General features: G+C 59.1%; 1 protein-coding gene across 1 annotated transcript in view; it reads right to left on the reverse strand.

Annotated features, from left to right (window-relative positions):
• The window catches only part of PRDM16 (PR/SET domain 16), a 245,797-nt gene that overhangs the window by 19,085 nt on the left and 213,628 nt on the right, over window positions 1-13,084 (reverse strand). The window contains exons 5-8 of the mRNA XM_030913789.1: window positions 10,893-11,100; window positions 9,083-9,230; window positions 8,332-8,485; window positions 615-2,031 (exon numbers count right to left, since the gene is read on the reverse strand). Coding sequence (XP_030769649.1) covers window positions 615-2,031; window positions 8,332-8,485; window positions 9,083-9,230; window positions 10,893-11,100 — 1,927 coding nt within the window. The remainder of the gene's footprint in view (window positions 1-614; window positions 2,032-8,331; window positions 8,486-9,082; window positions 9,231-10,892; window positions 11,101-13,084) is intronic.

Here is a 13,084-nt window from a genome sequence, read left to right on the forward strand (position 1 = left end):
GGGGCACTGGTGTCTAGAAAACTAGAAAACCCTCCAATGCTTCTTCCTCCCTGCCTCCTTCTCCCCTCCAAGGACCATTGGCTGCTTCTCTGATTCCCCTGGGCCGCCAGAAAGACGTCGCCTCCCCACTCCCTCTGCTTCTGTGGCTCCAGGGGCAGGAGCGCACGAGGAGGGGCAGGAAGCACTCAGCCCAGGCGCCTCTGACTTCTGCAGGTGGGGGCTGGGGAGATCTGGACCAGAGACGACAGCTGGAGAGAGGGGTGGGGAAGGGTGGGGGTTGGAGCGGGGTGGGAGTTACTGGGGATAGGAGGGGTCAAGGCCAGCAGTGTGATGTCTCAGTGGTCATCAGTGCAAGAAAACCGCACGTGTCTGGGAGCACCCATCCTGGCCTCCCAAACACGGCCTGGGCCAGGCACCTAGCTCAGGAACAGACGAGCCAGGCATCCTCCTGAGGGGTGCAGACCCCCCCAAGAACAGGGGCTCTTCCTGAAGTCAGCAAAGGCCAGGGGACGACCTTGGAGGAGCTTGAAAGAGACACCACCATGCACTGAGCCCGCCCAGCACTGCTGTGGCCCCGCCCCAGGGAGAACCAGTGAGGCTGGGGTGCTGAATACCTGTAGATGGGGTCCATGAAGAAGGGCGAGGGCTTGGCGTAGTGGAGCGGGGGCTGCTGGGGCAGCCGCGCCGGGCACACCTGGGGCAGCCCCTCACTGACACCCAGCTTGCGTTCTCCGTAGACGTGGTTCTTCCGGGGCTCCCGCCCGCCACCATTCTGGCTGGCGCGGGCCCGGCTGCCGATGCTCAGGTCCAGTGGCTGCTCCTCGCTGGATGCGGGTGCTGAGGGGCCCTTGGGCATGGGAAGGATGGGCTTCACGTCTTTGGGCTTGGTGGTGAGATCAAAGGGGCACTCGGCACTGGGGCCGCCCACCTTGAGGGCGTCCCGGGGTGACTTTGGCTCGGCCTTGACCAGCAAGTTGTGGGCGAGGGCTCGGTCCGTGAAGGGGTAGAGGGAGTGGGGAAAGTTGGGCAGGAACTGGAAGGGGAACGCCGAGTGGTAGGGGAGTGAGCCCAGCTTCTTCTCCTGCATCCCCATGAAGCCGGGGCCAAAGTACTTCTCGGCAATGGATGCGATGGCCTTGATGGAGTCCCCGGCGGCGCCCGTTGCCGTCAGCAGCTGCTCGTCAGGTGGCGGGAAGAATGAGTGCTGGGAATAGAAGACAGGCACCTCGGCCACGCTGTTCGGGGCTCCCGGGGGCGCCAAGCCGCCCCCAAACTCGGGCTGGCCCTCGGCCGACTTGCCCTTGCCCTTGTCCTTGTCGGGGTCGCTGTCCACATCGCTATCCAGGTCCGAGCCCGTCCCCGTGGTTGTGTCCAGGTCGGTCCCCGTGGTGGTGTTGACATCCTCAAAGTCACTGCCGTCTGACATGTCACTGCTCCTGGTCTTCATCTTCTCCACACAGGAATCCTCCAGGCGGCTCTCGAACTTCTCCTCGGGCCCTGCAGCTGCCGTCGTGCCCTGGCTGCTGTTGCTGACGGCGGAGACCAGAGGCAGGGCTGGGTTCCCCAGGGGGCTGGGGAGCTTGGCGTCCTGGGTGTGGTTCAGGGGGCTCTTGAGCAGTGGCGTGGGAGGTAGCAGAGGCGGCCGGGGGTACAACGACGGAGGGAAGATGCCCGGGAAGCCGGGGGTGAGTGCAGGGAATGCGGGAGGTGCTGTGGAGAAGGGCAGGCTCCCCGGGTGTGGCCTGGAGGGGAAGTACTCATTGAAGCCCAGGCTGGCATGATTGAGGCTGGGGGAGGGTTTTGTTTTGTCCATCATGGGACTAGGGGTCAAGGGCAGGCCCGGGGCAAAGATGCCGCCCGGCGTGTAATGGTTCTTGCCCTCGCAGAAGCGCCGGTGCTTGTTGAGGGAGGAGGTAGTGCTGAACATCTGGCCGCAGTCCTTGCACTTGATCTGCGTGCGGCAGTCGGCGTGCATCCGCTTGTGCCGGCACAGGTTGGAGAACTGCGTGTAGGACTTGTGGCAGACCTCACCTAAAACATCAGCAGGAGCCAAGACAAACCCGCATGAAATGACCGGGAAACGCTGCTGAAAATGCCGCATGAAATTGCTGGGAAACCCAGCCGCTGGAGGGGCGGGGCTGGGGCTGGAAGCAGTCTGGGTGTACGTGCACGGGCACGGGTGGATATGTGTGTACTGTGCGTGCATGTGTGTGCATACACACAAATATACAGGAAGGTGCATGTGTGTCTGTATGCATGTCCGTGTGTGTGGGGGCAGGTGTGTGTGTATTCTGCAAGCGTGTGTGTCTGAGTGTGCATACATGTGCACACATGAGCATGTGGAAACATATGTGAGTGTGCATGCGCCCACCCCAAGGCTGGCCTCCAGTGACCAGCACAGATCCTGGGGTCAGTTGGTACAGATCCTGCTGTGCCTCTACCTTCTTTGCTGGAGAATGGGCTTGCCACTGCTGTTCCCACCCTCCTACCCCACGGTGTTGCTAATTTGGGAGCCAAGATTTTCAGAAGTCCCTGGGGAAGGTGAGCCTGCTCCCCAGGGTGGGGCACGGGCAAAGCGAAGGCATGTGATAGTGTCTGCCACCCCATCAGTGGATTCAGGGCAAGCTGGCTCAGGGACTGCCCTGTTTTCGTCTTCACTTCTGCAGCTGTTCTAGGAGGGGTGGGGGCAGGATGCTGACCATGCAGACTTGCAGACTGGGCCTTCTGCTCTCTAGAAGTTCACAGTGTTCCTGGTGTCCTCCGGCCTCCCCCTCTGCCCCAGTTGCTGCTGCCTGCACCTCAGAGACGGTAGCCTCTGGGGTGACACAGACAGTTCCTGAGGTTCTCAGGAGGCCCTAACTCGGGGAGCTCGGACTTTGGGGCTCCTGGCGGTACTCGGCCACCCTTCGGAGATGGCTCGAGGTGGACATGGATAGGAGGTCACCCCGGGCAGGAGCCCCATGCAGAGGGACTATTCCCTGCTTGAGAAAAGTAAAAATCCTGCTACTGGGTACCTCCTCAGACTGGGATGGAAGCTGCCGTGCCCAGCTCTGGCTGGCGACTGCCAGCATCCTCTCTCAACAGGAGAGGGCAGTGCCGGCCCGGCCAGACTCCAGGACCCAGTGGCCTGGGGGTTCCGACCGTTTTCCTAAAGGCCTGTGAACGGGGGTCAGCAAATTGCCAGCTTGTCTTTTGCCTCTTGTTTTTCTAAGAAGAAAGGGAGGAACACACACACATCTACACACACACACACACAAGCACACACCACATTCATACACATGCACACACACACCACACACGCATACACACACATCACACACCACATTCATACACATGCACACACACACCACACACGCACACACACATCACACACATCACACACACAAGCATACACCACATTCATACACATGCACACACACACCACACACGCACACACAATCACACACCACATTCATACACATGCACACACACACCACACACGCACACAGACACACATCACACACACAAGCACACACATTCATACACATGCACACACACACCACACACACACACAGCACAGACACACGCACACCCCTCCACACACACCCATGCACACACACAACTACAACCCCACACGCACACACACCACACACACCCCCACATCACACACACAACCACACACCACACACATGCACACATACACCACACACACGCACATACACACACATCACACACACAACCACACACCACACACAGCATACATACACCACACACGCCACACACACATGCACATGCACACACATGTGCACACACACACCACACACACCACACACACGCACATACACACACACACCACGCCCACACCCACACACACCACACACACCACACACCACACACATGCACACATACACCCCACACACACCCACACCAAACACACGTGCACATACACACACACCACACACACACACTTGCACACATACACCACACACACCACACCACACACAACCACACACAACACACATGCACACCCACCACACACACGCACTCACATGCGCACACGCACACACCACACACACACACACCCTGGCGAGTGTCTCTCTCTCTCTGTAGGACGATTTGCTTTCTAAACACAGCACAGTGGAAACAATGATTTCAGCAAGCTTCTCGCTCACCAGAAATGGTCGGCGGCCTGATCTCCTTCGATTCCAGCTGGGAGCTTTTTCCCTGAGATTATCATGTTCTTTCATCACTACATCTATTTATATTAACCGCTCTACCCTCCTGCTCATCCAGCCTGGCGGGGCGTTTGCAAGGCTGAGGGGAGAAGAACTTGGTCTCATTTTATCAAATCTGCCCTCTCTGGAGGGCTGCTGATGGACAGGTGACCCTCCACAGAGAGGGTCTATAAATACCCCTCGGTCACCTACCTGGCCCTTGGGGAGGCACTCAGTCCTGCTGGCCAAAGAAGCACACCCTGGCTGTACCCCGGCCTTTGCCAGGCCCTAGTGGTGCCTGGTCAGTGGCTACTGCCATCCTGACTCGGAGAGACTGGCTTTGAGCAGCCTCTGGCCCAGGGCAGCTCCAAGGAGGGGCCTCCCAGGCCAGCGGCTGTGCCTGGGCTCAGGAACCTTTGGTTCCCACCCATCCGCTCACTGAGGGAGGGCCCTGAAGTGGGGAGATCTGCAGAGGGACTGGGGAAGAGGAGAAGACTGGAGAGACTGGGCTCTGTGCAGGGGCAGGTCCTGAACCCTGGGGATGGCCTCAGCTGGCTCAGAGCTGGCAGAGGGAGGCAGTGACCTGAAAGGGTGGAGGACGGCCTGCGCAGCCAGTGAACTGGAGCTGGGGCCAGCGCCTAGAGGGAGCCCCCCAGGGTCCTGCCAAGATGGGAAGGGTCCAGGCTGGTGCTTGCTCTGGACAGCAGTTTCTTCTCCTTGCAGGGTATCTGTGTGAATGCACACTCACACTCAATCCTGCACAACTCACACACACCGACATGCGCACCAGCTCACGCAACCACACTCACGCTCTCACACACATCGACACGTGCACCAGCTCACATGACCACACTCACACACTCTCACATGTGCTGACACACACACCAGCTCATGTGTCCACACACACTCTCACACATGCTGACATGCACACACATGCACTAGCTCATGTGCCCACACTCACACACTCACACACGCCGACACATGCACCAGCTCACGCACCTACATTCACACTCACATGCACCGACACGCGCCAGCTCACGTGACCACACTCACTCTCACGTGCGCCGACACGCACACACTTGCACCAGCTCACGTGCCCACACTCACACAATCTCACACATGCTGACACACACACCAGCTCATGCGCCCACACTCACATACCGACACATGCACCAGCTCACGTGCCCACACTCACACGCTCTCACACATGCCGACACATGCACTAGCTCAGGTGCCCACACTCACACACACACGCACACACTTATTAGAGCAAAGGCCCTTTCTGAGAAGTGCCCAGTGGGAGCCTGTCCACCTCATTCCCGGATATACTTCCTCTCTCTCCTGTTCTCCTCTCCTCTCTCCCTACTCCCCTTTCTCTTATACCCAGGCGCACACACACTTGCGTGGACACACCCCAGCGCACAGGTGAGTTCCTTGGTGGGAAAGACATCACCAGGAATGACACCCCTCCATCTGTGCGGCCAGTGAGGTGGGGACTTAGGGCTTCCATCTGCCTGTGCCATGGGTGTGTCACCCAGCAGGTGGACAGTCTGGCCGTGAGTGCCTGCACGACTGTGACCTCTCCTGCAAGCAACTGACCGTTCCTGGAAAGGGCCAGACTATTTGGACTCCCTTGCCTGTTTGCAAATCCTCCTCCCCAAGCCCGAAGACCCCCTTCCACAGGTGCGCCAAAGGACGCTGTGCCATGGCCTGGGGGATACCGGGGCTGTGTTACGTGTATTTGATCTAATTTCTAAGGGAATGAGGTCTTTGTAAACCCGATCTGCCCATCTCTGGGGTTTTCCTTTAAGCTTTATCCCCTTAGCCAAAAGCCAAGGCACAAAGGTGAGCCAGGAGTGTGGACAAGAGGTGCAAGAGCCACTGAGGCCAGGCAGGCCCAGCCGAGCTTCCCTGTCCTCACTCCCTCCACGAGGGATGGGGAGCAGCTTGCAGCGTGGTGGGAACTGTAGGCTCCAGCCGCCCAGGGTGCTGCAGCTCCTGGAATACACATCATTAATGTGATGCAACGGGACTTTAGAATGTTCGTCTGCACGCCCAGAGGGGCAAGGATGTTTAAATCTAGGTCCAATGTTTGTGCTTCTGAGCTTGCTATAGAACTCCACACTGTCATCTGAGGCACTGACTGGTGCCGCTCTCGCAGTGGGAGTCACTTGACCTGCATCTGGGAGCAGTCACCCCCCACCCTGGCCCCTGACTCCTTCCCAGCTTGCCTGGTGCTGGCTTCTCCCAGAGGGAAGGGGTACTACGCGTCGGGGCACCAGAGCCGGGCACACTGCGCGCAGGCTCCTCCTGGGAGATCGGTGGTCAGCAAAAGGGAAAACGGTACTTGTGGAACGGCCAGCAGGGAGAGCTCTGTCTCCCTTTGGCTCCTCAGTTGGTGGGGGCATGTGGCCCAGGTTGGGCTGGGGGCTGAGTCACCCCTAGCAGGACGGCTGGATGCTGGGGCTTGGGAGGTGGGTAGGATGGGCACAGCCCAGGTGCTGACAGGGCCTGGCTGGCTGGCGGGCATCAGTTCTTGTGCAAGTGGTCAGTGCCTGAGTGGTCCTACATCGGCAAGAACACCTGAGTCCAGGTTCCCAAGCTCCCAGCACCCCTCCTCTCCGTGCTGATGCAACAGAGCCTGGAAGGTTCAAATCACCCAGCCAGGGGCCAGGAGCCAGGCCCCCAGAGCTAAAATTTGGGCTCCACAGCCTGGCCTTGAGCGCACAGTCACTTAATATCTTGTGGCCTCACTTTCCTCCTATGACAGCTGGAGACAGAAGGGCCCCACTCTCAGGCTTTTATGAGGATGCCACGTAAGAATGCTTGGGAAGCGATGACCTGACACAATGTGTGTGTGAATGGATGACTCGGCCAAAGGATGGCCGGCAAACGGATGGCTCGGCACAAGGCCCAGCAGACAGGACGCTTCAGAGGCCTCTGACTTCACTGAGAATTAGGGTCAAAGTCCCTGCACTGGCCTGCAAGGGTCCTGGGACCTGGCCCCGGTGACATCTTACCTCTCTCTTATTTATTTTTATTTCTTTACAGAGTCTTGCTCTGTTGCCCAGGCTGGATTGCAGTAGTGTGATCTTGGCTTACTGCAGCCTTGAATTCCTGGGCTCAAGACATCCTCCCGCACTTAGCCCCCTGAGTAGCTGGGGCCACAGGCACACACTCACATGGTTGGCTAATTAAACTTTTTTTTTTTTTTTCGGTAGACATGGGGTCTTACTACATTGCTTAGGCTGGTCTCAAACTCCTGGCCTCAGGTGATCTTCCTGCCTGGGCCGCCCAAAGTGCTGGGATTATGGGCATGAGCCACCCCCTGGCCTTTTCTTCTCACTCCCCTCACTCACTCCTCAAACAAACCCTGGCCTCGGGGCCTCTATGCTCACAGCTCCCTCCTGAGCCTCCTCCCCAGGTGCCCAGGGCTCACTCTCCTTGCATCTCTGCTGGAACGCCTCTCATCGAACAGGCAGGCACAGCTCCCATGCCAGGCTGCCAGCCCGGCCCCCTGTGAGGCTGTAACCCTGCACCGCTGCACCCAGAGCTGTGCCTGCTGCCTTGCTTATCCGGCTTGCCTGTCTTCTCCCGTTGGTGTGCGAGGAGCCCCATAAAGACAGCTGCTCTTTTATTTAGGGCTGGCCCCCACACTGGAGCAGCGCTGGGCACACACAGGGCCCCCTAGAGACACCACCCTGACAATCCCAGGGGGCGTCTGCTGGGACTGCCACGTGCAGGGCAGCACAGAAACACACCCTTCTGCAGTTCGGCATGGATGGGGAGTGAGTTCGGGGGACGGGAGTAGCCACAGGGGGAGAGGGTCCGGCTCCTTCTGCAGGACCCTGGTCCCTCCCATCACCTGCTGCCCCCCTCCAGCCCCTGTGAGGCGAAGCAAAGGGAGCCATGGAGGTGGACGGGATGGGGAAGGGTAGCAGTGAGGGACAGACTCGGAGGGTGCCTGCCGGGGAACAGGCTGCACATGGCACAGATGTCAGAACCTGCCAAGAGTGCTTTCGGAACAAACTGGGGTCCCTCGGATTGGGGGAGACCTTGGGGGACGGCACACCTCGGCCCGACCCCCACAGCATCCGCGCACTCGGAGGGCGGGCGGCCAGGCTGGGCGACCACTTACATATGAAAGGTTTCACCGTGCTGTGGATATGCTTGTGCTGCTTGAGGCCGGAGGACGTGGCGAAGGTCTTCCCACAGTCGGGACAGGCGTGGGCCCGGGCGCCCACGTGCTGCGAGCGGATGTGCCGCTGAAGGTTGCTGGGGTCCGTGAACACCTGGGGAGATGGACGCCGTTGGCTCGGGCCCTGCCTGGAGACCCGCCTTGGCCTGGTTCTGGCTGCCCGACCAATCAGCCATGAGAGCAGGGCCCTGTCTGTCTCTCTTGCCACGTCGCGGTCTGCACCGAGCAGGGACAGGTCTCTGCTGTAGCCAGGACCCGCTGGATGGCCTTAGTGAACCACGGAGCCTCCCCAGCTGCTTTCCTCAAGAACAATTCCTGAACTGAGGCTGGGTGAGACAGGGCTGCAGAAAGCGTTTTCAGCTGTGGCGCTGCAACCCTGGCGGGCTGGGGGTGGAGGCTCAGCCCTGCAGCCTCTTCCTTCCACACTGGCGGGAGGACAGGAGCCGTGCCCGGGAGGGGCCTGGGTTCTGGTCTCGGCCCTGATCCTTCTGACCTGGGGGACGCAGTCTTCCCCGAGACTTCCTTTCCCTCCTAGTAACACGGAAGGGCCCGAGCCACCACAGGGGCCTCCTACCCACTCTGCCACACTCCATCTGCATTTGGACCAGGGGGTGTAGGGAGCATGGGAGTGGGCGCCCGTCTGCAGCCTCCTGCTGTGGCGGGGTTCAGATGCCGCTGCCCTGCATGTTACCTTCACGCAGTTTTCACATTCGAAGCGTTTGCCGCTGTCGTGGGACATCTGGTGGCGGATGAGGTTGGACTTCCAGTTGAAGGCCTTGGGGCACTGGTCGCATTTGTACTCACGCTCCTCCGTGTGGATGACCATGTGCTGCTCCAGGCTGTGCAGAGGATGGGGCTTACTGTGGGGCCCAAGTACCTACCCTCTGCCTGGGAGGGGACCCCAACCCTGCACAGCTTGTTCCCAGTGCCCCTTCAGAGCCCCCACCACACTGCCGGGGGACAGAGCACATGCTGGCGTCTCCCTGCCCACCTCCTCTCTGTGATGGCCGGGGTGTAAGGGGCAGAAGTGGCCTTCCCCTAGCAGATGAGGAGCCAGCACCTGGATGGTTCTATCTCTCAGCCAAGACCACCCCCAGGGCGGTTGGAGGCAGGGCTGGATCCCGGCCCACACTGCCTGGGTGCCTCTCAAGATGGTCCTGACCTTGAGGCTAAGCTTGGGCCTAAGAAAAAAGGGGTTCAACATTGGCATGAACCCAGGAGTGGGCAAGTCCCCAAAATCCAAGGACGCCCCGCTGAGTGCTGGGCACACACCAAGGAGGCAGGCCGGGAGTCACTCGGGGGTCTCCAGGTGACACGGAAGGGTGCAGAGCTCAGCTGCTCGGAGGGGCCGCTGCACTTGGATGAAGGAGTTGCTCTAATTCCCTGCTCTCGGGGGACCCCCGGCTTCCCCCATCCCAGGGATGACCGTTAATCTTCATGAGCAAAGCAGTGGTACATCACGGCTCGTTAATTACAGGGCCCAGCCATCCGTTCAGATCAGAAACGCCTGGTTCCCGAGCATCAGGAGACTGTATCTTTTCCCCTGTTGTTAATTGTGATTTATGTGTTTATGTAAAGAAAACACGGACCCTCTTGAGCGGCGTTTACTGGGAAGGGCCGCAGTCGGGATTTGCCCAAACACTTATTTTCTCAGTCATCTGTTCCGGGTGGAGGGTTTGCCGTCCCCAGGGAGCGGTGCGGGGATGGGCGGTAATCCCCAGCAATCACATAGCCGGTTAGTGGCCTGATGGGCTTTGCTCTGACTTTGCGAGGCTGTCCTGGAGGAAACCCTCAAAGGCAGGAGGAGGGGCCCATGCTGGAAAAGTCTCCATAGCTCCTTGCAGCACTGGACTGAACGTCCTGGTTTTACTCTCCAGAGAGACCAGGAATCTTGTCGTTCCAGGGGGTCACAGGTCCCTAAGGCTGCCCAGGTCCCAGATCCTGGCTCCTGCCTGGTCTTAGGGCAGGGGAGGGCTAGTGTGGGCCCGCTCATGTCTCTGAAGCCCCTCCTGGGACAGGCGGCTGCCACCGGTGGGGAGCAGGGCTAGTGTCTTGGGGATGGGGGTGACCCCTTCTCACTCTTGCCTGCCATCTGAGAGGGAGTCATTCCTGTGTCTGGAGGGTGGGGCCACCATGAATCCCTCAGTGGTGGGTGCTGCCACCCCCATCCCGGCCTAGGACCTTATTACAGAAGTAGCCTTGGGCTGAGCGGCTGCAGATCTCGGCTCTGGCCTGAGTTTTTCTCCTTTCTAGTTTCTCCCCATAGCGGGCTGGTAGGCAGGGCCACGAGCCTAGGAGGTGGCTTTCTGGGGCCAGGACATTTGCAGTCAGAGCCAGGGGACATCTGCGGCTCTGGCCACGGGACCCTGCACCTGCTCTGCAGTGTCCCAGCAGGGGTGCATATCCCCCAGGGTGTGTCCCACTAGGGGATACCTGTCTCCACCTGTTGGGGGGCGAGGTGGGGGAAGGGAGGGGGGAAGACTCAGAGGAGGGCGCAGCACCTGTACTTGTTGGGGAACATCCGCTCACAGTCCTTGCACTCGTGGGCTTGGCCGCTGCCTCCTCCAAGGCCCTCAGGCTTGAGCTCCTCAGCCAGGCCCTCGTAGAGCGCAGCCCCCACCGAGCCGCACGTGTACTTCTTGTGGCGCCGCAGGTCCAGTTTGGACTGAAAGAGTTCGTCGCACTCGTCACAGCGGAACGTGGGCTCCTCTGCAAGAGACGGAACGAGGTGGTGGCGAGAGAGCCAGAGACCCAGCCCAGGGCTCTTAGGGGACTCTGGAGACCTGTCCCCTTCACCACGGTGCCCCAGGACCTGCACCCAGGCTGGCCAGCCCCGCTCTGCCTCCTGCCAGGGTTCATCCTGGGGCCCACCAGCCTGCCCTGGAAACAGGCATGTGGAGTCCCCAGGGCCTAGCCCTGGGCAGCACCAAAGGACCCCCGAATCTGTGCCTCAGAGGGAGCCCCAAGTGACACCCAGCCCTGCCTGTGCCCCAGGCAGCCACCGTGGACTGGAGGAGGCCCCGAGCTTGGGAGTGGAGGAGGAAGCCGGGCCAAGTGCTTTGTTTATGAATCAGGAGAAAAGCGATGACAGAGCTCCAGTGCGTACAATAAATTATTGTCGTCAAGGTCAAACAAATTAAAAGGGGGGCAGCTATTATTAAGTTTACGAGGCAGCATCCTGACCGCCTTGCCAAGCCAAACAATCGGCCTGGAGCTGTCATCCTGGTGGGGGGGCTCTGGGCCTGTCCCCGCCCTCCCTGCCTGCAGCAGCTGGGCAGCAGCCTTCCATCTAAGACAGGAGGCCCCTCCCCACAAGACGCCACAGCCCCCAGCTTGGAAAGAACGCTGGCACTGAGCTCTTTCCCAGATGAATTGAACAATGGTGTGTGCACCACTGTGTGAGTGCACATGGGCGTCTTGGGCGTGAGCATGCAGCTGTGTGTACACGTGTAAGTGTGAATATCAGCATATCTGCATCCACATTTGTGCATCTTTGTGTGACTGTGTGTGCATGTCTATGCACTTACACCCATGTTTGTGTGGGGCTGCATGGGTACGCATGTGCATGTGTGTGAGGGTGTGTGTTTCTGCATGCACCTACATGTGTGAATATTTGTGTGTACCAGCATGTTTTCATACCTGCACATGTGTGGTTTGTGTATGCCTTTGTGTTTAGGCATGTGAGCACCTGTGTGTTCATGTGGGTGCATAGTGTGAATGCATGTGTTTCTGTCTGCATGTGTGTGCATTTGTGTTATGTATGCATAAGTGCATATTATACATATATGTTTGTGTGCATGGATGACTATGTGTATTGTGTGTGCATGTGTCTTTGATGTGCACACATGCGCATGTGAACATGTGTGAACATGCACATTGTGTGTTGACCTGTCTGTGTGTGTGTGCGCCAATGGGTGTGCAGTTGTGCACACGTGAATATGTGTACACATGCTTGTATATGAATGTGCATATGCTAACGTGCATGTTTGTGTTTGTGTGCATGTGATCTGTGTGTGCATGTGATCTGTGTGTGTGCATTTGTGTGCTTGTGGGAATGTGTGTTTGGGTGTGTATGCATGTGCACAAGGACTGACCCAGTGCCCAGCATTGAGCAGAGTCTTAATGAACTCGGTCTGAACGTTGGCTCAAAGGCCTGAACCTAAGGATTGCTGAGGAGAGGAGGGGATGGGGGCAGACGGAAGAGCGCTCTCACTTCCTGTCCCCCCCTGTGTCAGAGAGACCACCACAGTCACAGGCCTTTAGAGTCCTAAGGAAAGGGTGGGCTGCTTTGCAGTCTGGGCAGTGCGGGGGTTGCCGGAAGTGGCACCTCCTTGCTGACTGGAAGCTTCCCTGAGCCTAAGGGTGGAGATGCTGCTATTTGGCCCGGGCCACCCCAGCCCCCCCTGGCGAGTCCTCAGAGCCTGGCTCCTTGAGCCTCAGGTGCCCAGGTGGGGATTCCAGCAGGGTGCTGGCCCTGAGAGACCACAGCGGGCACACTGGATGGCACCACCCCCCCACCCTTGCCAACGAAGGCACAGACGCCAGCTCTCCAGATGTGATTTTCACTGCCGTCTTTGGACAGAGGTGAGTATCTGGCTGACAGGGAAGGGGTGCCTGGCTGAGAGGAGCCCTGGGGGTGTGTGCACTGGGGGTGAGTGGGCAGGCACCACTGCCGGTCAAGATGCATGAAACA

Source organism: Rhinopithecus roxellana, chromosome 12 (assembly GCF_007565055.1).
Source record: "Rhinopithecus roxellana isolate Shanxi Qingling chromosome 12, ASM756505v1, whole genome shotgun sequence".
Taxonomy (NCBI): domain Eukaryota; kingdom Metazoa; phylum Chordata; class Mammalia; order Primates; family Cercopithecidae; genus Rhinopithecus; species Rhinopithecus roxellana.